The sequence below is a fragment of the Mobula birostris genome, chromosome 16 (genome assembly GCF_030028105.1).
Source record: "Mobula birostris isolate sMobBir1 chromosome 16, sMobBir1.hap1, whole genome shotgun sequence".
NCBI lineage: Eukaryota > Metazoa > Chordata > Chondrichthyes > Myliobatiformes > Myliobatidae > Mobula > Mobula birostris.
The window spans coordinates 51,948,761-51,976,572 of record NC_092385.1 but is presented as its reverse complement, the minus strand read 5'-3'; the positions used below and the strand labels follow the sequence as shown (position 1 = coordinate 51,976,572).

Sequence of the window (27,812 nt, the reverse complement as noted above, 5' to 3'; positions counted from 1 at the left end):
AAAAGGCACATGAAATCCAGTCCTTTGCCGATAATAATGACATGCATAATTTTTACAATGCTGTCAAAACCATTTACAGCCCAATCAATCGATGCGTTACTCCCCTGAAAGCAGCAGATGGTCTAACACTTCTGAAGAATCAGAATACCATTCTGCTGAGGTGGGCTGAGCATTTTAATCAGGACTGACGCAGACCCCACCATCCCGGACGAACTGCCTGAACTTCCTCCTATCCACGACCTCTGTCTACCACCAACTTTCCAGGAGGTTCTATCAGCTGTCCATTCCCTTAAGAACAACAAGTCCCCTGGCACTGACAATACCCCTGCTGAGTTACTGAAGAACAGAGGGTACATGTGTATGCGCACCCTCTACCAGTACATCACCAAGGCCTGGACTGATGAGAACATCCCACAGCAATGGAGAAATGCAAACATCGTCGTCATTTATAAGAACAAGGGTGACAAGGCCATCTGCAGAAATAGTAGGGGCATATCACTCCTTTCTGTTTCTGGAAAGGTCCTGGCTAAGGTGATGCTTCAGAGATTCATTAGCAACGTCACGGAGTCGATGCTGCCTGAATCGCAGTGTGGATTTAGGAAGAACAGGAGCACGATTGACATGATCTTCACAGCCCGGCAGCTTCAGAAAAAGTGCTGGGAGCAACATCAGGACCTGTTTATGGCCTTTGTCGACCTCTCCAAAGCATTCGACACTGTGCAAAGAGAGCTGTTATGGGATGTCCTCCTTAGGTTTGGCTGTCCCAATAAATTTGTTAACATCCTCTGCCAGTTCCACGATGGGATGACTGCTAGGGTGACCATAAAAGGACAAGAGTCCAAGCCCTTCCTTGTACGCACAGGGGTGAGGCAGGGGTGTGTACTAGCACCAGTGTTCTTTAACATCTTCCTCTTGTGTGTTACCAAGCTTCTCCACAACGAGACTGAAGACAGCAGCGGTGTGGCAGTGGACGTCAGATTAGATCGCAACCTCTCTGACATCAGGAGGCTCCACGCAACCACCAAACTCCATAGAGGGCGGGTCCTGGACCTGCAGTATGCAGATGACTGTGCTCTTGTGGCCCATACTCTGGAGGATCTTCAGACTGTCCTTGCTGTGGCGGTGAGAACGTACAGCAGGATGGGGCTGACTGTCAATACCACCAAGACAGAAGCGGTTTGCCAATGGAGTAGCAGTGTCGCACCCCCTCTACCTGCCTTCACGGTTGGTGATGAAAAGTCAGTAGTGCCATCTTTCAAATATCTGGGGAGCATTCTCTCTGAGGATAGCGGCATTAACAACAACATCCAGAGCCCCATTAAACAGACATTAGCTGCCTTTGAGAGACTTCGGCGTAGAGTCTTTCAGAACAGGAGCCTCCGTCCCTCCACAAAGGTCGCCGTATACCAAGCGGTCTGTGTCACCACCCTCCTTTATAGCTGTGAAGCTTGGGTAACCTACAGCCGTCACATCAAGTCCTTGGAGCGCTTCCACATAAGCTGCCTATAGCACATCCTGGGAATTACCTGACGTGAGCGGGTGCTTCACACTGGAATACTTGTAAAGACCAGCTGCAGGAGTATCGAGGCCATGATCACCCATTGTCAGCTGCAGTGACTGGGGCACGTGATAAGGATGCCCCCATGTTGGCTACCCTGCAGAGTGTTATATGGCCAGCTACATCATGGTCGACGCTCAGCTGGAAGGCCGAAGAAGCGCTATAAGGATCAGATGAAGAATGCTTTAAGGAAGTGCAAGATCAGACCCGAGGACCTGGAGGAGGTTGCTGCTGACTGTACCACTTGGCGACAGCTGTGTGGGGATGGGGTACGTATTCTGGAGATGGAAAGAACAACCAGAAGACAGCAGAAGAGAGCCAGGAGAAATGCAGCCATGGTTGCCATCACTACTACATATACATGTCCCACCTGTAATAGAGCTTGCGGGTCCAGGATAGGACTGTATAGTCATCAAAGATCTCACCATTAAAGGAGTGGACATCGTCATCGGATTTTGACGGACAACCGAAGATGAGAGTGATTGGAAACAAGCTTGACCTTCAGTGTAATCCTTCTGAGGTGATTCTCTCTGTGCTGGCTTTATGCATTATGCACCTAATCTGTGGAGTGAGGTTTAAAGGCATTTTTGGCACACTGCAGCTCTATTGCACATCACTGCAGATTCTAAACAGGATCGCCTTTGGCAATCGTGATGTATGCTTGCAGAAAGACACTTGGGAGGAGCAGTGTGATATTAAATAAATAGCCTTTTGTGTGACCCTGTTCAGATTATTAGAGCATACTTAATATTATGTTCACTGGAATAAAGTCACTCTGCCAGGTAAATGATTATGTGAGAACACCAGCGGTTAGGAAAGGAATACAAGCAATGGAATGCTGAACTTGCTATCTATGCATTGCACCTGACAAAGGAAAGAAATGGTTTAGTTAAGTGTCTGAATGAGCTGTATCCCAAACACTTGTTTTTTTATTTTTGTTTAGAATAAATTCAATGTTAGGAATACAGATTAAATTCTACCAAGGAGACAGTCATAGAGACCTGCAGCATAGAAACACCTAGATCATGCCAGACTGATACTTTGCCTAGTCTCATCGACCCATACCTGGACCATAACTCTCTATACCCCTCCCATCCATGTACTTATCCAAACTTCTGTTAAGTGTCGAGATCAAACTCACATTCACCGCTTCTGTCGGCAGCCCTTTCCACACTCTCACCACCCTCTGAGTGAGACCCCCCCCCCCCACCGGTCCTCATAAACATTTCACCTTTTACCTTTTACCTATGACCTCTAGTTCTAGTTTCACCCAACCTCGGTGGAAAACGCATGCTTGCATTTACCCTATCTATAATCCTCATAATTTTGGCTACCCCTATCAAATCTCTGTTCATTCTCCTGCGCTCCAGGGAATGAAGTCCAAATCTATTCAACCTCTCCCAATAAGTCAGGTTCCCATGTACTGGCATTATCCTTGTAAATTTCCTCCATACTCTTTTAATCTTATTGATATCTTTCCTATAGGTAGGTGACCAAAACTGCATATTAGGCCTTAGCAATGTCTTCTGCAATTTCAACATAAGTCCCCACTCCTGTGCTCAGTACTAAACCCACTAGATTTCTTTGAGATATAACTAGATGTAAAGTTAATTTGTAGATGTGGGTATTTGGGTTTTAGGAAGAATCCACTTGAAGGGTTTCTGCACAAGGTTGTGGGGGAGACCGTATAATATATTGGTCGGGATAAGGGTGTGGTTAATAAATCAATGGCTTATGTTTGGATTGGCAGACCGAAAGCATGAGGGACATTAAGGGGATCAGTGCTTCAGGCCTTGCTATTTACGTTCAGTGTTTCTGACTTGGATGAAGGGAACTGTGTGCTCTGGAGCAAAAAAGATAGGTGGGGTAGTGATTGTGACCGAAGCTGCAAAGAGTTATGGACAAAATGAGAGAATGAGAAGTTGACAAGTGGAACATATAGTGTGGGAAGGAAGTTGGGGAAAAGGCAAATCACAAGATGTTGCAGTACATAGGTAAGACAATAGAACACAAACCGATCCTCAGAGAGGGATCAGAAGTGTAGAGAGTGAGCAATTTCAAAATCCTGGGTGTCAAGATCCCTGAGGATTTAACCTAGTTCCAACATATCGATACAGCTGTAAAGAAGGCAAGACTGTCGCTATATTTCATTAGGAGTTTGAGGAGATTTGGTTTGTCACCAAAAACACCAAAAAACTTCTGCAGATGTACCGTGGGGAGCAATCTGACTGGCTGCATCACCTTTTGGTACGGGGTGGGGGGAAGTAGGGGGGCACTGCTGCACAGGACCGTAGTAAGCTGCAGAGAGTTGTAAAATTAGTCAGCTCCATCATGGGTGCTAGCATCCGTAGTATCCAAGACACCTTCAAGGAGCAGTGTCTCAGCAGAACAGCTTCCATCACCAAAGACCCCCACTACCCAGGACCTGCCCTCTTCTCATTGTGACCATCAGAAGGGAGCTGCAGAAGCCTGATAGTGCACACTCAGGGATTCATGAACAGCTTCTTCCCCTCTGCCATCCGATTCCTAAATAGACATTGAATCCATGAACACTACCTCACTACTCCTTTTGGTAAATTTCTGTTTTTTGTACTAATCTTAATTTATGTATAGATTCTTGCAGTAATTTTTTTAACCTGTATTGCATTGTATTGTTGCTGCAAAGTTAACAAATTTCATAACGTGCTGGTGATATTAAACCTGATTCTGAGGTGAATGGAATATTGATCTTTCTTGCAAAAGATACGTAGTCTTCTAGTAGGGAAATTTTGTTGCAGCTTTACACGGACTGGCTGGTGACACCATATTGAGAAGTATCTTTTACTTTGCATATAAGAATGGATGTGCTTGCTTTGGAAGCAGTATGGAAAAAAGTTTGCAGGCTAATTCAGGGTGAAGGATTAACGTATGAAGAAACGATGAACTGAAACTCATTGGAGTAGAGATCTTGGAGGAATGTAAAAGATTCCGAGGGACTAACAGGGTGGATGCTGAGAGCAGCTTTCCCTGGAGCTGCTTCTGAGTAAGAAGTCCTCCATCCCATTTCAGGTGAAGGAGAGGAGGGAAAACTTTTTGTGAGGGTCACGATCATACAGTATGGATGCAGGTCCTTTGCCCAGCTTGTCCATGTCACACTGTGTCACTCAGCATGCTAGTCTCATCGGCAAGCCTTTGGCCCAAAACCTTCTAAAACCCTCCTATCCATAGACTTATCTAGATGGCTTTCAAATGTTGCTTATGTGCCTGCCTCAACCACTAATTCTGAAGCTTGTTCCAAATATGGACCGTGCTTTTTTAGAAGAAGCTGCCCCAATGTCCTTTTTAGTTCTCTTGCCTCCAATCTTTAATCTATCCCCTCTTGTTTTTAGCAAGCCCTCCCTGGGGGAAAAAGGACATATTTTTACCCTGTCTATGCCCTTCATTTTCTTGTATCTCTCTCAGGTCACCCCTTAGTCTCCGACATGCCAGAGAATAAAGTTCTAGTCTACGCAACCTCTCCTTGTAACTCTAAGTCCAGCAAACATCCTGTCAGACCTGTCCTGCCCTCTTTCTAGCTTAATAAATCTTCCCTATAATAAAGTGACCAAGCCTGTACACAGTTCTCCAGTGAGTCCTCACCAATGTCTTATTGCTACATCATAACTTCTCAAATGGTATACTTAGTGCCCTGACTTAAGGCCAGCATGCTAAACATCATCTTCACCACCCTATCTGTGATGCCACTTTCACTGAAACAGGCATTTGCATTCCTAGGTTCCTCTGTTCCATAAACTTTCCAAGGTCCAATTATTCACTGTATGAGCCGTACTCTGGTTTGATCTTCCAAAATGCAATACCTCTCATTTATCTGGATTGAAATCCATCTGCCAAACCTCAGCCCACATACCTGACTTATCAGGATTTCATAATATTCTAGTCTATCTACAAACGTCACTTATTTTAGTATTGTATCATCTGCAAACTTAGCAATGCCTTCTATCCAATTTTTTAAAAATAAATTTTAAACATCAAAGGTCCCTCTGGCACAGCACTAGATGCAAGCCTCCAGTTTGAGAAATAATCCCTATCTAGCACCCTCTGTTTTGTGCCACTGAACCAGTTATGAATCCAGAACCTATTTTGCCTGGATCCCATGTGGTCTAACCTTCTGACTAGCCTGCTACAAGGAACCTTGGCAAAGGCCTTGCTGAAGTTCGGGAAACTTAAGTTGTTAGACACTACTTCTCACACACACAAGCTGTACTGACTTCCTGAATCTTACCCTGTCTCTCTGAATCTTTGAAATTCTCTATCCCAGTGAGCTATGGAAGAAGAGTCATTGCATATTGACAGGTAAATGAACTATGTACAGGCATTGACAGCTGTGGGAAGAGTCAGGAAAGTAGTGGTAAAACCAGGTTGGGATGGGTATCTTCCAGAGTGGCCAAGCAAGCCCAAGGAGCTAGCTCCTTTTACATCTGTTCTGCAAATGGTTGGTAGCAGTATAGTACCACTTTTTTTTTGCAGGAGCAGAGAGTGGGTAGCACTCCTATCTCTCTGTAACCAGAGAGAAGATTAAAATCCTGCTATATTAAACAAACAAACTTGTCAACCTGAGAACAGTGGGGATTAAATACCAAATTCTTCATGGCTCAGAAGATTACTTCTTTAAGTGTTTCCACTGTTGTTTTATAGACACAAACAGCAGCCAGTTTTAAAATCAAGATCTCCTTAAATAAGGAGATAATTTGATAATGTTTGGAAAATTTGTTGGTCAGGGCATCAAGTTAAGACTCTGACACGAGAGAATCTGCAGATGCCCTGCACATAATTCTCGGTAACTTCCGCCATGTTCAATGGGTTCCCACCACTAAGCACATTTCCCTCCCCTCTCCTCCTTCACTTTCTGCTTTCTGCAGGGCTTTCTCCTTCCATGACTCCCTTGACCATTCGTCCCTCCCCACTGATCTCCCTCCTGGTGCTTGTGCTTGCAAACTGAACAAGTGCCACATCTTCCCCTACACCACCTCCCTCACTACCATTCAGGGCCCCAAACAGTCTTCTACAGGCGAGGTGACACTTCACCTCATATGGGTAACCTTCAACCTGTTGGCATGAACATTGATCACTCATTTTAAGTAATTACCCCTCCCCTCTCCTCTCTTTCACCATTCCCATCCCCTTATCTACTTACCTGCTCAGCACCTCCCTCCGGTGCTCCTCTCCCTTCCCTCTCTTCCATGGTCTTCTACCCTCTCCTATCAGATTCCTCCTTCTCTAGCCCCATATCTTTCATCAATCAGCTTCTCAGCTCTTTACTTTACCACCACCACCCCTCTCCCGGTTTCACCTATCACCTACCACCTTGTACTAATTCCTCCACTCCCCCCACCTTCTTGCTTTGACCTATTGTCATTATTTCCAGTCCTGATGAAGGGCCTCGGTCCAAAACATTGATTATTTACTCTTTTCCATAGATGTCTGCTGAGTTCCTCTAGCATTGTGTGTATGTGTGATCTAGGTTAAATATCTGTATTAGCTAAGTCATGGGAATTTTTAACTCCACATGAGTAAATGAACAGGAGCCTCTTCCCACTTCAGCAATGCACGTGAAAGTCAGTAGTCACACAGTGCAGAGCTACAGAGGTTACCAGCACAAGTGATTTGTGTGCCATCAACTGAGTGAAACTGGCACCAATGGCAAACGACATTAATTATACTGGCCATGCAAAATACAGCTAAGTAAAGCAGATGCAAGGAACCACTTCACTAAATTAGGATAGTCATGTGATGCCATTTGCTCATGGTCTTGAGACATCTCTGCAACTGATTCCACTATACTTAATGTTAATCTTGAAGGTTGTTTGTTCAATAATAAATTTTATATATGCTTTATAGAGAAACTAACTTTAAACCTCAGCATTGTTTCAGTATCCATTTGGTTATTTTACTCTTTTATTTCATATCAAAGCTTAATTGACTAGTTTCTGATTTCAATATGTAGTAAACGTGTTTTTGTTGCATTTGAAGGGATTCCATTCTATAAACTCGATCATGAAGAAATAAGCAAATGAATTAAATGAGTCCTCTGTGCCCTTGCGCCAACGAATAAGCAAAGTTAAAAATATTCAGTTGATTCGCCAGACCTGTGTAGAAAACAAACAACTTAAGCATTTCAGCTTACAGCCTTCTTTCAGTATTCTGTACTTTTATTTGTGACTTTCAGCATCTATAGTGCATCTTTTATGGTAGGGTTGAAGACACTTAAATCCTGGCATCATGAAATTTCATATGATGCACTATCATCAACTAAATGCTTCTGTTTTGAACCTCTTAAGATAGATAGTTGGTCAGGCTAACTAGAAATACTGAGCTGTCTACATTCAGGTAGCTTTTAAAAATCCAGAAGTTCAGCATAATTATTCTGGCTCATTTATTCTCTTAGATCCTCTAAGTTCCTCAATAAACATTAATATCAAGTTCTTTTCTACATGACCCTTAATTTGGATTTTGTATTAAGGTACAAAACTGTTCCCAGTTGCTGTCCAGAAACTGATCACCCTTTCTTATTAATCATTAGAGGAAGTTGAATAGAATATATTGTTCAGTTTTGCAGTTTGATAAGTGGCAGCTGGTTTCTTTTAAGTATTGCAAGTTGGTGTCCACTGATAGTTTAAAGCAAGTCATAGCTAATACGGTAAGGTGATGGTGCCAATCAGACGACTGTAGAATTAGACAGAACTGAAGGGTGCCATTTCGCTCATTATGCCTGTTCATTCACCATGGAATTGCAATTATTTCCTTCAAGTCTTATTTGGAGCTTCTTCGAAGGACAAGTTTAAAGTAGGAATTCTTAGAAAAATAGAGGGCTATCCAGTAAGGAAGTTCATAATGTGCTGTAGATTTTCTATGTTCTATGTTGACAAACAAGGTTTAAAGATCTTAACTCAGCTACAGTTAAGATTTATGTGGGAGCAGATACTGTCCACGTTACATGGTCACCGTTGATTAGTCCTGTGTTGACTGCACTTGTATAAAGTTTACTCATGAAGTACAATGTTTACTGTTATAACCTTTAAATCTTTTTAAAATTTTAATCCTCTATTTGAACTGGTGCCTTGTTGCCCTTAACTAATTAAAGTGTTAATTCTGTATTTCAGAAGTCAAACATATTGTGCTTGGAAACTCCTTCAGGAGAGGAGCTATTTGTGTTTCCTGTAGTGGCAATGCACCAAAGTGGTAGCCCTTGGTTATTTTTGTCGTAATAAATATTTGGTGTAAAGCAAACTGTCAATTTTTATTTTATTCAGACTCGCCAGCCAATCTTTGTGCAGCTTTTGCAAGGCGTGTTTAGAGTCTACCACTGTCCTTGGCTGTCTGCTATCCAGAAGGCTTCAGTTGAGAGTTGCATTAAGGTGCTGTCAGAAGTAGGTAAGTATTTTACTGGCAGATGGTCTGTGGGCTGACAGCAGAGGTATTATAGTTGCTAGATGCTGCTACAAATCTGTGAGAAATATCACCATATCCAAAGCTGCAGGGTACTGTTGCGGTGTGGCAAAAATAGATTTTTTAATATGCCAGTGCCCATTTTTTTAAGTTGCTTTCTTAAAAATTATAATTGCTGTTCATGAAGGTTCTTAATCAGGTAATGTGGATAAAGTATGAAATAAGAGTTTCAAAGATACTCAGCAGATCGGGCAGCATCTCTGGACAGTATGCATTTTAGGCCAGTTCAGTCATTGCTTTTGATGAAAGGTCATGGATTTTCATTTGTTACAGATGCTTTCTGATATGCATCTTCTATTTTTATTTTGGTGCCTGTAGTTCCTTGATTTTTCCAGTGACAGTGGATATGAAGTGGATCTATTTTGCATCTTATTTGGAGCTTTGGGTAGATTATTCTGTGCAAGACATCCCTAAACCAAGCCCACCACAAAAGAGGACAGCAGCATTCAAATGTCAGATGTCTGAACAAAAGGCCCATAGATTCCTATTGTGCAGGGAATGAACAATTGCATTATGAAGGTGGAATTTGTCATTGGGAGGCCTTGGCTCATTACCAGATGCAGTGTATTTTTAAAACATTAATCAATTAGATGCAAATCATCTAACACTGTGGTGCTCTATACCTCTGGACAATTGTAAATGGTTGCTATTCTCAAGGAACACTCTGCTTTTGGTGATGCCTGTCACACTCATTTCAAGTACTATTTCTCTGCATGCAGGGGTAATGACATTCCTCTACCCCAAACTATTCTTTTAATCAACCTTTTTAGCTAGTCTGGTGGGATTAATGTTGCCCCACACAGTGCCAACATATGGTCACTTTGGTGTAGTAGACCTTTTGATCACCAGCTATTGAGTAGAAAAAAGGGTAAGTGTACTTGTTATAGCAGGGTTTCATGGCTTCATTCTTCTGATTGTGAGTCTCATCTATCAGGGCTAATTATGAATGCAGGTGCCAGAGAAGGAAACCGTGCCACTGAATCCTCATGCTCTTGGGTCAGGTTATGTCTTCAGAAACTATTGTGACAAAAATCATAAATGTTTAGGTGTCATATTTTTTTTAAAAAAGTATGAGAACGGAAGGTAGATTCAATCATTTGCCGTTGAACATAATGCAGTGGTTGATAGTTTACCAGTATTTCAAAATGTTGTAAGACGGGCATGGAGCAAGGTCTTGGGTTATGATGTAGGAAGAGCTTTTGGGCTGTCTGTTTGATCAAACTAGGCACCACTTCCACTCACTCACCCAGCAAGTGATGATCAATTGACTGCCAAACTATTGATTACTTATTCTTTCCCTTTTCCTTCTTTTGTTTAGTGGAAGCAGTTCCTCAGACCTAACCAATGCTGCTTATACCTGCAGCACTCTGCTTGGTGTGATTTTCCTGCCATGGGGTGTTGGGGAAAATTCAGGAAAAACTTGGGAGAAGATGATGAAAATGAGCAGAGAGTAATGCAGACACCATAACCGTAGAGGAAGAAATGGCTCTCAGAGATCCCCTTATGTGACAAGAAAGAACCTGATTTTATTTTTAATGGCATTAAGTTGGCTTTAGTGAAATACTGGAGACAAGATTGATCCCTGGGATGGCAGGACTTTCATATGATGAAAGACTGGATGAACTAGGCTTATACTCATTGGAATTTAGAAGATTGAGGGGGGATCTGATTGAAACATATAAAATCCTAAAGGGATTGGACAGGCTAGATGCAGGAAGATTGTTCCCGATGCTGGGGAAGTCCAGAACGAGGGGTCACAGTTTGAGGATAAAGGGGAAGCCTTTTAGGACCGAGATTAGGAAAAACTTCTTCACACAGAGAGTGGTGAATCTGTGGAATTCTCTGCCACAGGAAACAGTTGAGGCCAGTTCATTGGCTATATTTAAGAGGGAGTTAGATATGGCCCTTGTGGCTAAAGGGATCAGGGGGTATGGAGTGAAGGCTGAGGCAGGGTTCTGAGTTGGATGATCAGCCATGATCATACTGAATGGCGGTGCAGGCTCGAAGGGCCGAATGGCCTACTCCTGCACCTATTTTCTATGTTTCTATGTTTAAAACTTATGAATTCTCAGCTCTTTGGTTGGCTAGGTAACTCAGTTTGAAACCAATGTAGTGAAGGCCAAGCTAGCTACCATATGACTTGGGGAGGAAAAGCTTGATGCCTTTGGTCACAGTTCAAAATGTTTTGGAATAACATTCCTAAAGCTTGATAGGTGCTTCCATTTAAAATCTTTGGATTTGTTTCTTCAAATGGAAGACAATGATTTAATTCCCTTGTTCTCCATTACAGCCAAGAGTAGAGCCATAGCTATCCCTGTGGATTTGGATAGCCAGGTTAATAATCTCTTCCTAAAGTCTCACAACATTGTACAGAAGACCGCGATGAGTTGGCGAATGTCAGCACGGAATGCCGCCAGGAGAGACTCCGTTCTTTCCACCTCACGGGATTATCGGAATATCATTGAGCGCTTGCAGGTAAGCAAAAGGGTGTCAGCTTCAAAACTCAGTGATCTGCATTGTTGGTTTGAATTCTTTTTTTGGTTGCAAATTAAATTCATTTTCTTTGTTTCAGTTTCTCATTGTTTTGCCATCTTAAGACCTGTCTCCTTCTTTTCCCCTCTGCAGCTCTGTGCTTTTGTCTTTGAAGATCTTCCTTCCCTGATGGCATCATCTCTGTTTGCATTTCCTTCCTTTATCATGCTTAGTCATTGGATCTCTAATTGCTGGTAGTTTTCTATCCTCTGTACCTGTTACCAGTCTGCTTCACTTCTTCACTTGCTTCACTTCTTTCCTGGGCACACTGATGAAGAGCTGAATTAAGTGGCACTGGAAATGGAAGTTGAGTTCATGCCAGTCCAATGTAAATTACCACAAGCAAAACAGCCACCTAATCACTTGGAAATGAAAACCTGTTTTTTTTTTTTTTTTGAGAAACATCAGTTATTTAATGCCTGGGGAAAACAAAAAAAAAAATCATCTCTTCGTACAGTTTTAAAATGGAATAATTCTTGTCTGTTGAAATCACAACAAGCACAGTTCATTAATTTAGGCAAAACACTGAGGATAAATGTGTCAACAGAGCTGGAGATGCTGACTATATCTGTATTCTGAATCCTTAATGGTGGAATGATGTAGATCATAGCAACTCATTTGCCATCTCAGATGAAGTAACCCAGTTCTTCCTAGACTCAGACTTTGTCCAGCATTATTCTGGTTCATAAGGGTAATTTTCAATGAGGTGAGTTGAGAGGGAAGGAATTATTATAAACTCTGCTTTCTTTCTTTCATGCTAGTGGCCTCCTAGCAGAGAAGAGCATTAACATATCAAATATGGTTATTGCTGCTTTCACTTATAATTATATTGTTAGCTTTTGGCAGTGACTTTCTGTGCTGCAGTCATTGTCCTTTACATTTGATCTTGCAGCTGCAGTAGCAATGGATAAATGGGTTCTCTCTGAAAGTAACTAAATGCTGTTGGAAATCCACACAAGTTGATTGATAAAAGCCTACAGTTTTTGAGTTAGTGCTATAGAGGTTTGACTTGCATTTGTTTATGTTATGGTGGAACCTGAATATGGATTAATTGACTTCATTTGTTGAAATGCAGGATATAGTGTCTGCACTTGAAGACAGGCTCCGGCCCCTTGTCCAGGCAGAGCTCTCTGTGCTGGTTGATGTGCTCCATCGGCCAGAGCTGCTTTTCCCAGAGAATACGGAAGCAAGGCGCAAATGTGAAAGTGGAGGGTTTATCTGCAAGTAAGTTTTCAATTTATTGCCAATTTCTACCATTTTCTGCTAATGAACAAATTTACTTTCTTAATTGTAGTTCTGCAATTAATAGAGAACATCATTGTAGGATTATTTCTTCCCACGGAGTAATAAATTTGTAATAGATTTCTGCTTTACAGATTTGAAGGCAAGTAAATAATGTGTCTTTCCGGTATGTCCATATGATTTTATTGGCTGAACTTGTGCTGGTTGTTGGAGCACTAATAATGAGTAGACTAGCATCAGCTGAATTCCCACCTTATCAGTGCTCTGAGCTGTTGTGTTGATGGGATTAGCATCTTTCTAAGGAAGAAGGACAGATCAAGTGGGAAACACACAAAAGGTCTTGAATGAGGAGGAGAGTTGGAGAGTATGTCTTTGATCCCACTGGAACGTGGTAAAATTGTCATGAGGCTTTTCAGTGTGGATGCAGGGATGATCTTAACCATACTTGGGCTACTTGGGCTGTCTAGTGTCAAATAGTGGAATCAGTCAATCATTCTGGCCTGGGGTAATGATTCATTAGGATGATTCAGGAGGGCTGTGAAGGCTTAGTCACTGAGTTATAATATGATAGAGTTCAATAGATTTTGTACATGAAGGAATGTGAGTAGTGGTCCTGAGGTAAAAAGCCAACTTATTGAATCAGGAAGCAGGTGAGAGGAGATCAATGAGCGACTCAATATCTATTTCTAATTTTCTGTTGTTTCCATCACCCCTTGCTTTCACTTCCCATGCTTCTTACCCCACATTCCCACTTTAATACTTTAGCTGTACTGTAGTGTGTGTGTGTATAGAGAGAGATTTGGTAGTGACATTGTATTTTCAACTCCAAGCATTTTGCAGTTTCTCTCAACTCTATTGTGTTGTCCTTGAATAGACAATACGTGCAGGAGTAGGCCATTCGGCCCTTCGAGCCAGCACCGCCATTCACTGTGATCATGGCTGATCATCCACTATCGGTATCCAGTTCCTGCCTTATCCCCATAACCTTTGATTCCGCTATCTTTAAGAGCTCTATCCATCTCTTTCTTGAAAGCATCCAGAGACCTGGCCTCCACAGCCTTCTGGGGCAGAGCATTCCATATATCCACCACTCTCTGGGTGAAAAGTTTTTCCTCAACTCCGTTCTAAATGGCCTACCCCTAATTCTTAAACTGTGGCCTCTGGTTCTGGACTCACCCGTCAGCGGGAACATGCTTCCTGCCTCCAGCGTGTCCAATCCCTTAATAATCTTATATGTTTCAATAAGATCCCCTCTCAGCCTTCTAAATTCCAGAGTATACAAGCCCAGTCACATCAATCTTTCGACATATGACAGTCCCGCCATCCCGGGAATTAACCTTGTGAACCTACGCTGCACTCCTTCAATAGCAAGAATGTCCTTCCTCAAATTTGGAGACCAAAACTGCACACAGTACTCCAGGTGTGGTCTCACCAGGGCCCTGTACAGCTGCAGAAGGACCTCTTTGCTCTTATACTCAATTCCCCTTGTTATGAAGGCCAGCATGCCATTAGCTTTCTTCACTGCCTGCTGTACTTGCATGCTTGCTTTCAGTGACTGATGTACAAGAACACCTAGATCTCGTTGTGCTTCCCCTTTTCCTAACTTGACTCCATTTAGATAATAATCTGCCTTCCCGTTCTTACTGCCAAAGTGGATAACCTCACACTTATCCACATTAAACTGCATCTGCCATGCATCTGCCCACTCACCCATCCTGTCCAAGTCGCCCTGCATTCTCATAACATCCTCCTCACATTTCACACTGCCTCCCAGCTTTGTGTCATCGGCAAATTTGCTAATGTTACTGTTAATTCCCTCATCTAAATCATTAATATAAATTGTAAACAGCTGTGGTCCCAGCACTGAACCCTGCGGTACCCCACTGGTCACCGCCTGCCATTCTGAAAGGGACCCGTTAATTGCTACTCTTTGTTTTCTGTCAGCCAGCCAATTTTCAGTCCATGTCAGTACTCTGCCCCCAATACCATGTGCCCTAATTTTGCCCACTAACCTCCTACGTGGGACTTTATCAAAGGCTTTCTGAAAGTCCAGGTACACTACATCCACTGGCTCCTCCTTGTCCATTTTCATAGTTGCATCCTCAAAAAATTCCAGAAGATCAGTCAAGCATGATTTCCCCTTTGTAAATCCATGCTGACTCGGACCAATCCTGTTGCTACTATCCAGATGTGTCATAATTTCATCTTTTATAATTGACTCCAGCAGTTTTCCCAGGCTAACCGGTCTATAATTCCCTGTTTTCTCTCTTCCTCCCTTCTTGAAGAGAGGGACAACATTATCCACCCTCCAATCCACAGGAACTGATTCTGAATCTATAGAACTTTGGAAAATGATTACCAATGCATCCACGATTTCTAAAGCCACCTCCTTAAGTACCCTGGGATGCAGACCATCAAGTCCCAGGGACTTATCAGCCTTCAGACCCAACAGCCTATCCAACACCAATTCCTGCCTAATATAAATTTCCATTAATTCATCCATTACCCTAGGTCTTTTAGCCACTATTACATCTGGGAGATTGTTTGTGTCTTCCCTAGTGAAGACAGATCCAAAGTACCTGTTCAACTCGTCTGCCATTTCCTTGTTCCCCATAATAAATTCACCCGCTTCTGTCTTCAAGGGCCCAATTTTGGTCTTAACTATTTTTTTTCCTTTTCACATACCTAAAGAAGCTTTTACTATCCTCCTTTATATTCTTGACTAGTTTACCTTCGTACCTCATTTTTTTCTCCACGTATTGCCTTTTTAGTTACCTTCTGTTGCTCTTTAAAAGATTCCCAATCCTCTGGCTTCCCACTCGTCTTTGCTATGTTATACTTCCTCTCTTTTTATTTTTATGCTGTCCATTACTTCCCTTGTCAGCCACGGCCTCCCCTTACTCCTCTTAGGATCTTTCTTCCTCTTTGGAACGAACTGATCCTGCACCTTCCGCATTTTTCCCTGAAATACTTGCCATTGCTGTTCCACTGTCATCCCTGCTAGGGTATGTAATGTACTATTCCTTAATTTTTCATAGACAAATATGTCAGGGGCTGAAATCTGAAGTAAAAACAGAAAATAGTGTAAAGTAGATCAGGCAGAATCGATGAACAGCAAAGCAGCATTAACCATTTATATCAATGACCTTCCAACTGAAGTATGCTCCGACATATGTCAGAGGCAGCCGATCCTTGGTTACATGGTCAAAATATCTCAATTTTTCAAAAGGTTCTCTTGATTATTGCTCCACTAAAATGTAAGATGGGGGGCCGAGTTAGTAATATTTTGCAAGTGAAGACTTGGTCCTGTTTTTAATAGGCTGATCAAACACACCAAGCAGCTGCTGGAAGAGAATGAAGAAAAATTATGCATTAAAGTTCTACAGACACTTCGGGAGATGATGACCAAGGATCGTGGATATGGAGAAAAGGTAGCTTTTTTGTTTCTGCATCACTACTTAAATTGCATGATACATTATTTCTCTGATACTGAAATTAACCATTTTCTCTTTATTTTTCACCAAATAACTGAAATTTAAGCTTTGGGAAGATTTCAGCAATGTGAAACAGTACCATTAACTCATCAGAAATAAATTTAACGTGTTATACGAGATTAAACATCAATTTTCCATAATCTAAAATGCCTGATCATTGTAAAAGATTGTAGCAAAGTGCTGAAAGACGATCAGTAATTATGCAATGGCTGAACAGGTAATTGAACAGGTTTTGAAAATGAAGTATGTTTCCATTTTTAATATCCAAATGTGTGTTGATATGAAGTTAGTGTATTGAAACCCACCTGTTTCTGCATGTCTTCAGTATTCATGTTGCTTTACCATCACCTTGTAAGCAATAGAAAGTTGTCTTGTGGACCCATGTTTAAGTGCCATCTCTATCAATCTCTCCTTTAAAGAAAAAAGTGAGCTCCGCATTCTAACTACCAGTGGCCTCTGGGAATTAATGCCAAATAACCATGAAGATATTTAAAGCATTTAGAATATATTGGAGGAAATCCATTTTGTTCGTTGTTCATTGGTTGCCATGTCTTCAGAGTACATGGGGACTCTATCTCTCCTTGGCAGGAAATGTCTCCATGCATGGTTTACTGGCAGCAAATGATGAGGGCTGTTAGCCAAGCTTACAATGTCCCATTAAGACTGATTTCAAATGTGACCTGAGAGGGATAATGAAAGCAGAATAATTTCCTTCCTATGATGGATCTGCTCTTGGAACTTGGAGCTTCTTCTGAAGGACAAAAGCTTGGTGGAATAGGCTTAAATCTAAATCATTGCCTTCTTTCACTGCAAGGTTGTATTTTACAAATATTGAAGTTAAGTTCCTTTGGTTCACTGGAAACTACCAGGCTGGAGTTCAAATGTTACGTGTAAAGGAGCTGCATAACAACTTTTCTTCTGCACCACTTTGGACAAAGTCTGAATACCCACGAGCTAAGCCTTGATTCTTTGCAGATCATGAAGGTTAAATTCAAACACAGAGTTATCAAGAAAAAAAACTTGAATACACATCGACTGTCCTTTAATCTCTTATAGAAGAAACTGCTAAACTTAAGTTGACTGTCTTGTTAGGAGTTTCAGAATTGCATAAGAACCTTTTACAAATATAACCTACTAATGGTTCCCTGATGTCAAAAAAGGAATTTTTTTTACTGACTTTTCTCATTGTGCTTGAGACTACTTGTGTTTGCCCAAGATCAGTGGATATTGAAAGGTGGGCTGATATTGAATGTAAGTAATAGAATGATGAGCTAGTTAGATGTAAAAGGAATAATGGATGTGTTCTGAGGGTTAATAGGGGAGAAGAATGCTCAGGTAGACACTAGCTTGGACCAACTGGGCCATGTTATTTAACATAGCGCTATAGAAAACAACAGCTCAAAAACAGGCCCTTTGAGCCATCTAGCCCATGCCGAGCCATTTAAACTGCCTACTTCTCCCTTCCATGTACCTTTCCAAACTTTTCTCAAAGGTTGAAATTGAAATTGCATCCACTGGCAGCTCATTCCACGCTCTCACTACCTTCTGAGTGAAGAAGTTTCCCCTCATGTTCCCCTTAAGCATGTCATCTTTCACATTTAACTCATGACATCTAGTTTGGATCTCACCCAACCTCAATGAAAAAAAGCCTGCTTGCATTTGCCCTATTTATACCCCTCAATTTTGTATATCACTATCAAATCTCACTTCCATTTGCTACATTCTAGGGAATAACTTTCCAAATAAGTCAGGTCCTCCAGAATTATCCTTTTTCTCTGCACTCTTTCAACTTTATTTGCATGCAGGTAGGTAACCAAAACTGCACACAATACTCCAAATTACACCTCACCAACATCTTGTACAAATTCAACATAACATCCCAACCATGAAGGCCAATTTGCCAAAAGCTTTCTTTACATCCCTATCTACCTATGATGCCACCATCAATGAATTGTGGACCTGTATTTCCAGATGCCTTTGTTCTACTGCAATCCTTAGTGCCCTACTGCTCACTGTGTAAGACCTACCCTGGTTGGTCCTCCCAAGGTGCAACACCTCATACCTGTCTGCATTAAATTCCGTCTGCCATGTTTCTGCCCATTTTTCCAGCTGATCCATATCCTGCTGTAAGCTTTGATAGTCTTCCTCAATGTCCACTACACCCCCAATCCTGGTGTCATCTGCAAATTTGCTGATCCACTTAACCACATTATCATTGGTAGAGATGACAAACAGCAACAGATCCAGCACTGATCCTTCTGGCACTCCACTAGTCACAGGCCTCCAGTCAGAGAGGCAACCCTCTACTACCACTCTCTGGCTTCTCCCACAAAGCCAATGTCTAATCCAATTTACTACCTCATCTTGAGTGCTAAGTGACTGAACCTTGACCATCCTCACACGTGGGACCCTGCCAAATGCCTTGCTGAAGTCCGTGTAGACCAGTGCTCCCCAACCTCTGGGCCGCAGACCGATACATTGCTGCGAAGAATGCAGTGGTATCGGAACGCACCCAGCATATCTTTAAGAAAAAAGCCGAAATAAACAAACTAATTAATTAGGTGCCGCCCAGCACTTAAATGCCGGCCCAGATCAGAGGAGACGCAATCGGCAAATGCCTCTGATCTGGGCCAACATTTACGTGCCAAGCGGCACCTAATTGATTAAGCCTGTCTATTTCAGCTTTTTTCTTAAAGATGTGCTGGGTGCGCTCCAGCTACCACTGCACTGCTGCATTCTTTGCAGACCGGTATAGATCCGCAGCCCAGAGGCTGGGGACCACTGGTGTAGACAACATCCATTGCCTTACCGCCTTCAACTTTTCTGGTAACTTCCTCAAGAAACTCTAAAATTGGTTTGACACAACCTACCACACATACAGCCATGTTGACTATCCCTAATCAGTGCCTGTCTATCTGAATACGCATTTATTTGGTCTGTTTGAATACCCTCCAATAACTTTCCCACTACTGATGTCTGGCTCACGACCCTTTAATTTCCTGGGTTATTCTTGGAGCCTTTCTTAACCATTGTGCTCTGATCCTCCAGTACCTCACCCTTCACTAAGTTTGATTTAAATATCTCAGTTGGGGCCCCTGCAATTTCTGCACTTGCCTCCCAAGGGAACACCTTATGAGGCCCTAGGGATTTGTCCACCCTGATTTGCCTCAAGACAGCAAACACCTCCTCTGTAAACTGTATAAGGTTCATGACCTCACCGGTGCTTTGTCTCGTTTCTATACTCTGTGTCCGTCTCCCAAGTAAATAGAGATGCAAAAAAATCCATTTAAGATCTTTCCATCTATGGTAGCTCCATGCATACATTACCATTTGGTCCTCCAGAGGACCAGCTTTGTCCCTTGCAATCCTTTTGTTCTTACCATATCTGTAGAAGCTTTTAACATTCTGCTTCACCTTGTCTATTAGAGCAACCTCGTGCTTTCTCTTAGCTGTCCAGATTTCTTTGTGTTCTCATACACTTCTTGTATTCCATAAGCACCTCATTTGTTCCTACTTGTCTATACCTGCTACTCACCTCCATTTTTTTTTCTTCTTAACCAGGGCCTCAATATCTCTTGAAAACTGAGGTTCCCTAAACCTCTTATCCTTGCCTTTTATTCTGATGGGTGCATACAAGCTTGGTACTCTCAAAATTTCACCTTTGAAGGTCTCCCACTTACCAAGTACATCTTTGCCAGGAAACAGTATGTCGCAATCCAAATATGCCAAATGTATTTTGATGCCATCAAAATTGGCCTTCCTCCAACTTAGTATCTCAACCCACAGACCAGACCTTTCTTTTTTCGTATTTATTTTGAAATTAATAACATTTTGATCACCAGATGTAAAGTACTCCCCTACACAAACTTCTGACACCTGCCCTGTCTCATTTCCTAATAGCAGATCAAATATCGCACATTCTCTCGTTGGGACTTCTATGTACTGATTAAAGAAACTTTCCTGAACACATTCAACAAATTCCATCCCATCTAGTCTTTTCACAGTATGGAAGTCCCAGTCAATATGTGGAAAGTTAAAATCAGCTACTTTTACAACCTTGCGTTTCTTGTAACAGTCTGTGATCTCTTTCTAAATTTGTTCCTCTTAAATCCCTCACACTGTTGGGTGATCTGTAATATAGCTCCATTAATATGGTCGTACTTTGTTATTCCTCAGTTCCACCATAAAGCCTAACTAGATGAGTTCTTCAGTCTGTTCTGACTGAGCACTGCCGTGATATTTCCCCTGATTAGTAACGTCAACCATCCCCCTTTAATCCATCCTACTCTGTCACAGTTAAAACAATGGAACCCTAGAATATTGAGCTGCCCATCCTGCAATCAAGTCTCACTAATGGCTACAATATCATAATTGCACATGTTTATCTGTGCCTTTCCTATAATACTGCTTGTATTAAAATGTATGCATCTCAGAACATTAGTTCCACCATACTGGGCTGGCTGGTGGCGTAATGACATCAGCGCTGGACTCTGGAGCGGAGGTTCCTGGGTTCGAACGCAGTCAGGTCTGCTCCCAAGTACGCTTTCCATCCGTGCCAGCTTGAGTGTCGAGATCGCAACTCGACCTCGTAAAATAAAGGGAAAAATACTGCGAAATATCTGTGTGAGGAGTGGTGCACCACACAGTCCCTCTCTCTTGCTCCGCGCCTTGTAAAGGCATGAAAAAGACATCGTCCCGCCAACATCGCACACGCACACGCCAAAAAAAAAGTTCCACCGTGCTCAACCTTTTGATCCCTGACTTTGTGAGGTTGTGACAACATGTCTCTACAACTACTCCACTATTTGTTCTGGCACTTTAGTTCCCATCCATCTGCAACTCAAATTTAAACCCCTTCCTGTGCAGTACTAGCAAACATTCCCACTAGGATATTAGTCCCCCTCCAGTTTAGGTGCAAGCCCCATCTTTTCTGTACAGGTCCCACCTTCCCTGGAACAGAGCCCAATGATCCAAAATCTGACACCCTTCCTCGTACACCAACTCCTTAGCCACATGATAAACTGGGTGATCTTTCTATTTCTGGCCTCACTAGCACATGGCATGGGTATCAATCCTGAGATTGTAACCCTGGAGGTTCTGGCCTTTTACTGAGCACCTAACTCTCTGAAATTACTTTGCAGACCCTCGTCCCTCTTCCTACCTATGTCATTGGCATCAATATGGACCACAACCTCTGGCTGCTCACCCTCCCATTTAAGAACACTGAGGGCTCAATATGAGATGTCCTGAACCCTGGCACCCAGGAGGCAACATGCGATCTGGAGATCTCATTCTCATCCACAGAACGCTCTGTTTCTCTATCACCACAGCTCGCCTCTACCCCCCTCCCCTTTCCTTTCTGAGCCGTAGCCAGATTCGGTGTCACAGACCTGACCGCTGAGACTTTCCTCATGAGGGGAAAAAGTGAGTTTAATGAGATGCCTCAGTAACAAAATTAAAATTTATAATATTTGTAATATACTCTAAGCCTGAGGCCATAATATAACTCGCAGGTGGAGTCCTGTTTATCGCTATGGATTTTCTATCCAAGCAGTATGAAAACTTGCCGGGTCGGATGAAAGATGTGATGACAGGAAAGTGTTCCCAGTGTCCTTTTGAGCTTCCGTTTGTATCAAAGGATATCAAAATGCTTTCTTTGCCAGTTAGGCAAGTCTGGCCATAATGCCAAATGACCACTGCCATGGACTCATAAGAGAACAATCTTAGAAAAAGCTTGGATGACGTAGTGGTTAGCGCAACACTTTTTACAGTACCAGTGACCGGGGTTCAATTCCTGCTGTTGTCTGTAAGGAGTTGGTATGTTCTCCCCAGGATGCCGTGGTTTTTCTCTGCGTGCTCTGGTTTTCTCCCATTATCCAAAGACCTACTGGTTAGTTGGTTAATTGGTCATTGTAAACTGTCCCATGATTAGGCTAAGGTTAAATTGGGAGTTGCTAAGTGGCACAACTCGAAGGGTCAAAAGGGCCTATTACGTATCTCAACCTCAATAATTCTGTACCTCAGCAAATAAATTGTCCTGTACTGTGCTTAGGGAGAACTATTTGAAACACTAAATAGACTGTTAGAATTTCTGTGGTAATTACCCACTTTGAATAAATTTGGAACAAATCAAATGGCTCGTCTTCATACGATGACTGGATGGCGATTACTCAATTATACAAAAATGTTATATACCCCGGTGATTTCACATAAATACCAACTTTTGCTGTTCCCAAGCTGCGAGTTGAAAATGATATTGTGCATCTATTGGCTTTCATTATATGCCCGTTGCACCAGCATGTGTTTGAAATGGAAAAGGCTGCCTGCGATTAAACTAAAAGTATTGAGTTTGTCAGTAAGAATCATTTATTGCTCCTTCATGTCTTGAACATATTAATAGAAGAAGATGGTTTGAATTGGCTGACTTGTTGTGGAGACATACTACCTTGGAAGCACAGGTTTCAAACAGCTTGCATCTTAAAGGCATAATGACTGGTTCTTGAACTTAGGAATTTATAGTATTGGGGAGGGACAAAAAAAAACCATTCCTTATTCCAGCAAGGAGCCAACAGCAACATGACAGAACAAAAGATCTTGTCTTCACTGTGGACCAAACCTGCTCATCGAGATGAAAATGGGTGGAAAAAAATTGACAGGTAGCCACAAAGCTTGGGAGTTGTGGATTCAGAATCAAAGTCAAGCTATGAATGGAAGATGAGTATGGTCTAAGCAGATCACAAGGATGGCCAGCAATAGGAACGCAGCAATCCCAGAGCACTCTGTTTGTCTGGCTGTCTTTCTGCCTGTGTGTTTGTGTATGTTTATATTCCATTTAAAACTGTAATTTTTTTATATATGCATGTTTATTGCATATTCAAATAATGACTTCATAAGTGAACAGTACTGGCATTCACCACTGTTGTAAACTTTATATTAAAATATTTAACCATTTGAAAATGGTTAATTTTTCAAGATAAATCATTCCTTTGAGTGACTATCTGTTGGCAATTAAATGACATAGCTTGCAGATAAACCTTTTTAAATTCTGTTTCTAATCACTTTCTCAATATACTTTCACTATTCATTATTGGTCAGCACCAATACACTGCTGATCTGTTCATGTCTGTACTGTAACATGACAAAGAAATCAAATCAAATCCACTGAATGCTTAGCCGATGGTGCATTGGAAACCACACTTGATGGTTTTAGAGAACTGTTTTGTCTTTGCCGCAAGTGCCTGATGCTTAAATGAATATGACATTCCATCCATAGGACTTTGACAAGAGCTTTGTGCTGAGCATGAAAATGATTTTCATAATTATTCCGAGGAAGTCCCTGCCAGGGACTACCCAAAGAACCCAAATTAAAGATAGACTTTTCAATAGTCATAGGAATTTGAAATAAAACAATGTTGGAAACACTCAGTATACTGAATCAGGCACAGGATTAATATTTCAGGTTGAAGACTCAACATCAAACTTGCATAGAGAGAAAGCAAGTTACTTTAAATCTGCAGATTTCTTGAGGGGGAGGAATGAAGAGAAAGGAGAACTCGGGTGATTTTTCTATAGAGTTTAGTTTCTACTTAACCAGTTAGAGAGCAAAGGAACATCTTAAAAACTGAAATTCTTTGTAGTTCAACTTATTCTTTCAGTCTGTGGTGGAACTTGATTTTCCCCAAGTGGCTACAAATGTGTTGATACTGAGAATAAGGTAATTGGCCTTGTATATAAATAAAGCAAATTATGTGATGATTCAATGTAATACGCAAAGTTATTGATAAGTTATAAAAGGCAACAGTTGGTTTTGCATAGTAGTGTATAAAGAACATGTTACATTTCACTGACATTGAATCATTTTGGTTAATGGAAAAGCAACTGGATGTGGTGCAGAAGTAATGTCTAGACTAGAGGATACAATGTCTTAGACTAATAAAAATTGTCCTCTTTCCTCCTCTTCCTTCATTCTCCATCTGTCTGATTTGTACACAAATGGACTGGACTGACTTCAAATTAAATGGATATGTGGAAAACTTCATTCAAACCATTGCAGATAATGAGCTTGTTTTAATTTGGAGAAAGATGAAACCTTGCTTTTTTTCCCCACTTTTGGTCGATGTTGCCCTTTGCATCAATCCACCTTGCAAGTTTTCTTTCCTTCTGATGTCCGTTGTACCACCAAACCTGCATCCTAATGGCAATTGTACTGCGTGTGTCACACAAAAGTTTACTTCTCTGATCATTTATTCATAAGAGAGTAGTCAATTGCATGGAGCCTTTTGCATTGGCAAGGTGATTGAAGAATTGACTTTAAAATATCCAGAGATATCAGGGACATTCTTCATTGAAAAAGGAAGCTTGCGCGTTCTTGTCATTTTTATTAATAGAATTCTGGTCAATATGCATGTCGTTAGGAAGACATAAATGCATCAAAAGGGCTTTAATTAACAACAGAACAAAACTTTCATTCAGTGTTTTTAAAAAGTTTTATTTCTGGTAATCACTTCTTACATTTTTAAAAAATAAAATCTCAGCAAGTTCCAGAAAGGAATAATCTGGTAAAATTCATGCTCTGAGTTTCAGAGTTTAGCTTTTAGCCCACCGTAAGTTCTTAGCTCTGCTGATTCTTTCTCTACAGTGGGGTGGGTATTCTTCAATTTCCTATGAAAGGGAAGCACTTAAATAATTCACTGTAACTGCATTTATTTTTCCTCAAATTTCTGAAGAGAAAAGCAATGGTAAGATGAAGAGTGAGTGGCAGTATTTCGTCATTAACTTTACAAGCTCTACAAAAGTTACTGTGAAAAGATTTGACATGAAGTAAAGCTTCATGTATGTCAACCTCCACAAGAGGGCAGATATTGGACAGACTGAAGTGGAGGTTCCCAAGCAAGGTGTTGCATAAATGTGCACTTTTATGTACTCACTAACGTGAAGCATTGGAATTTGGATGTCTTGTGGCACGGTACATCAAATGTGACGGGCTATTAATCTAAAAACTTGTGGTTTTAGCGTCTGTGAGAAAATTTTGTGCAGCTTCCAATATAAACAATTGAAAATATGACTGTGTGTTTAACCTTTGTGTTGAAGTGACTGTTAAATTTCTCACTGGCCGCATCAAAGTCCTACCTAACTTTTCATTCTGACCGATATCCAAGTGTGATTAGTGAGGCAATTGAAATGCAGTCAGTTTACAACAGAAGTTGAAGTCTTTCCAAGTGAGGACTTTTTAGAATAGTTAACTTAATTTGCTTTAAGTATTATAACTAAATCTCATTTTGTGCAAAAACCAGTACTCAGAACTGTGGTTGATGGGACTGTGCAGAGAAAGGGTGGGGAAGTAGTGAAGGCTTTGGGGTTCTTAAAGACAAAGATGAATCATTGTCTCATTTCCACATATTGGATTGCAGACAGGATTTTTTTTAATGCATTTCTGTTCCAGCCATGTGTGGGATTGCTGTTGTGCAATTCCAGTTAAACCAGTGTGGGTTGTGTCCTGGGGAAAATTTAAATCCATCTGAAAACATTGTTCCAGTCTGCATAACTCCTTTACTGAAGTGATGAGAGTGCAGTATCCAAGTTTACAGCATTTTTAACCAATTCAAATCGCCACTTAAATTTCCCAATTCATTTGTTATGAAGTGTTCTCTATTTCAGGATCCCTTGTAAAAGTAGCAAATGCAAATTCTTTGTGGCACTAAATCTCAGAATTAGCTAAGCTTCAACTTAATGTTATATATCCTTCACTTGAAGTGAAAGGTTTTCACTAATATGTATAACTACTCTCAACTTCCTGTTTCCTTTTTGTCTTTTAACAGCCGATTGCATTTGACGATGAATTGGATATGGCAGAGGTCGATGATTTCTCTTTACTTTTTATTCTGCCTTCTCTCTAGTGTTGTTGCTTTTGCTTCTACCTTCTATGTAGTTGTCTTCGTTATCAATTTGAAATAGCTTTCGTTACCCTCTTGCTTGTCGTGGGTAAATAGATGTCAGTGGCTGACCTGCAAAGCCTTGGCTTCTCGCATTCTCCATCAATACTCAGCTGCAATATGTGTATATGGGGTGTGTGTTGGTTAAGCGTGGCCATGGTGACTATATGGAATGTAAGAACAGCATTTGTGTTCAAAGAGACTGAACCTGCTGTGCCTGGTCTTGTGTGTAAAATGCTGTCTGTCATTCAGGAGATTTAAGACGGGAGTCATGTACCAAATCAAACTACAAATAAGGAAGTTAATGTGGATGCTCCAATCCTGTTGAAATGGTAACTAGAAGTCCAGTCCAGAACCCAAGTAGATTGGGTTATATCCATGATGAATGATTGAAACTGACTGTAATTTACTGTGCAGTTTATTGAATAGGAATCTGCATGTTAATGGTAATATGGCACCTGTCACATGATGCCGGGTTTTATTTTTGGTCTGCTAGTATTGGTTTTATTGCTTGACTGCACTCATCCCATTATGACCATCTGTATCATGTGATCTTTAAAAAGGTTTTGAGTATTTTGAGCTTCATTAAATTGAGAGCTGTAATCTCATCTTGAGCCTCCGTTACCATTCATGAACCTGGACAAAACTCCCGCAACATCAAATGAGCCTCTTGCTTAAGTTGCTCCATCGTCCTCCACAAAATGTGTACATCACTTAAAGGCTCTGGTGTGGTTCTTGAGAAAAGCTAAAATGTTCCAAATTGTTACTATAGCTACAGCTAATCAGAGTTTACCAATATGAAGATAGGTTTGTATACATTAACTGCATGAAGTGCTTTGTATTGATGTGATGAGTTGCTATTTAAAATAATTTACCTTTTTTGAAGAAAGCACAGGGCTGAGTGTTTTACTAGGACTCTTTTGCGTCATTTTCCTTCGCAGAAGAACTGCAAAGTTCAAAGTAGCTCAGCATTACTTCAAGGCAATTAGGAGTGGACAATAAATACTATTTCTCTGACAATTACCAAGTCTCATTAATGTATCTTTTAAAAAGAAAACAGATTGAAACCATATTACCCTTATTTCGCTTTGATTTCCTTTGTGTCAGAGCAGGGGCTTTTACCCCAAAGGAACCTCTCTCTTGTTTCTGGAAGAAATTTTTTTCAGGTGACATTTATTGGCAAATAAATTTGGTCAATCTTCCAAGACCATCTCTTGTTGTAAATGTTGCAGACGTCTCAATTTTAATAATTCTTCAGACCTTCTTTTGCAAAACCTGACACTTCACCATTGCCCATTTTACACTCATGCCCAGTATGCATATATACAGCAGTACTTTAATAAACTGAATTGTTAAAGCAATTGGTTTGAGTGAGAAAGATGTGGGGAGGAGAGAATACAGTGCATGGTTGAGGAAATTAATGCTTTAAAAACTCAGAAACAATACTATAAAACCTAAGAAAAGTTAGCTTATGCTAGAATAAAACAACCAATTCCTGAGCTGAATCTTAAGTTTGGAAAAACTCACCTGAGCTATTAGTAGTTTTTCCATTAAATTCTATTGTATTTC

The 27,812-nt window shown here is 41.2% G+C and overlaps 1 protein-coding gene across 9 annotated transcripts in view; it reads left to right on the top strand.

Annotated features, from left to right (window-relative positions):
* itpr1b (inositol 1,4,5-trisphosphate receptor, type 1b) overlaps positions 1–27,812 on the top strand; it is a 542,905-nt gene that overhangs the window by 257,509 nt on the left and 257,584 nt on the right. For 5 of the 9 annotated variants that reach the window (XM_072280628.1, XM_072280631.1, XM_072280629.1 and 2 more), the window contains exons 35-39: positions 8,848–8,968; positions 11,334–11,518; positions 12,651–12,799; positions 16,137–16,248; positions 26,130–26,165. In XM_072280628.1, the coding sequence (XP_072136729.1) occupies positions 8,848–8,968; positions 11,334–11,518; positions 12,651–12,799; positions 16,137–16,248; positions 26,130–26,165 (603 nt within the window). The remainder of the gene's footprint in view (positions 1–8,847; positions 8,969–11,333; positions 11,519–12,650; positions 12,800–16,136; positions 16,249–26,129; positions 26,166–27,812) is intronic. The other 4 variants (XM_072280634.1, XM_072280636.1, XM_072280633.1 and 1 more) reach the window with 1 other exon arrangement.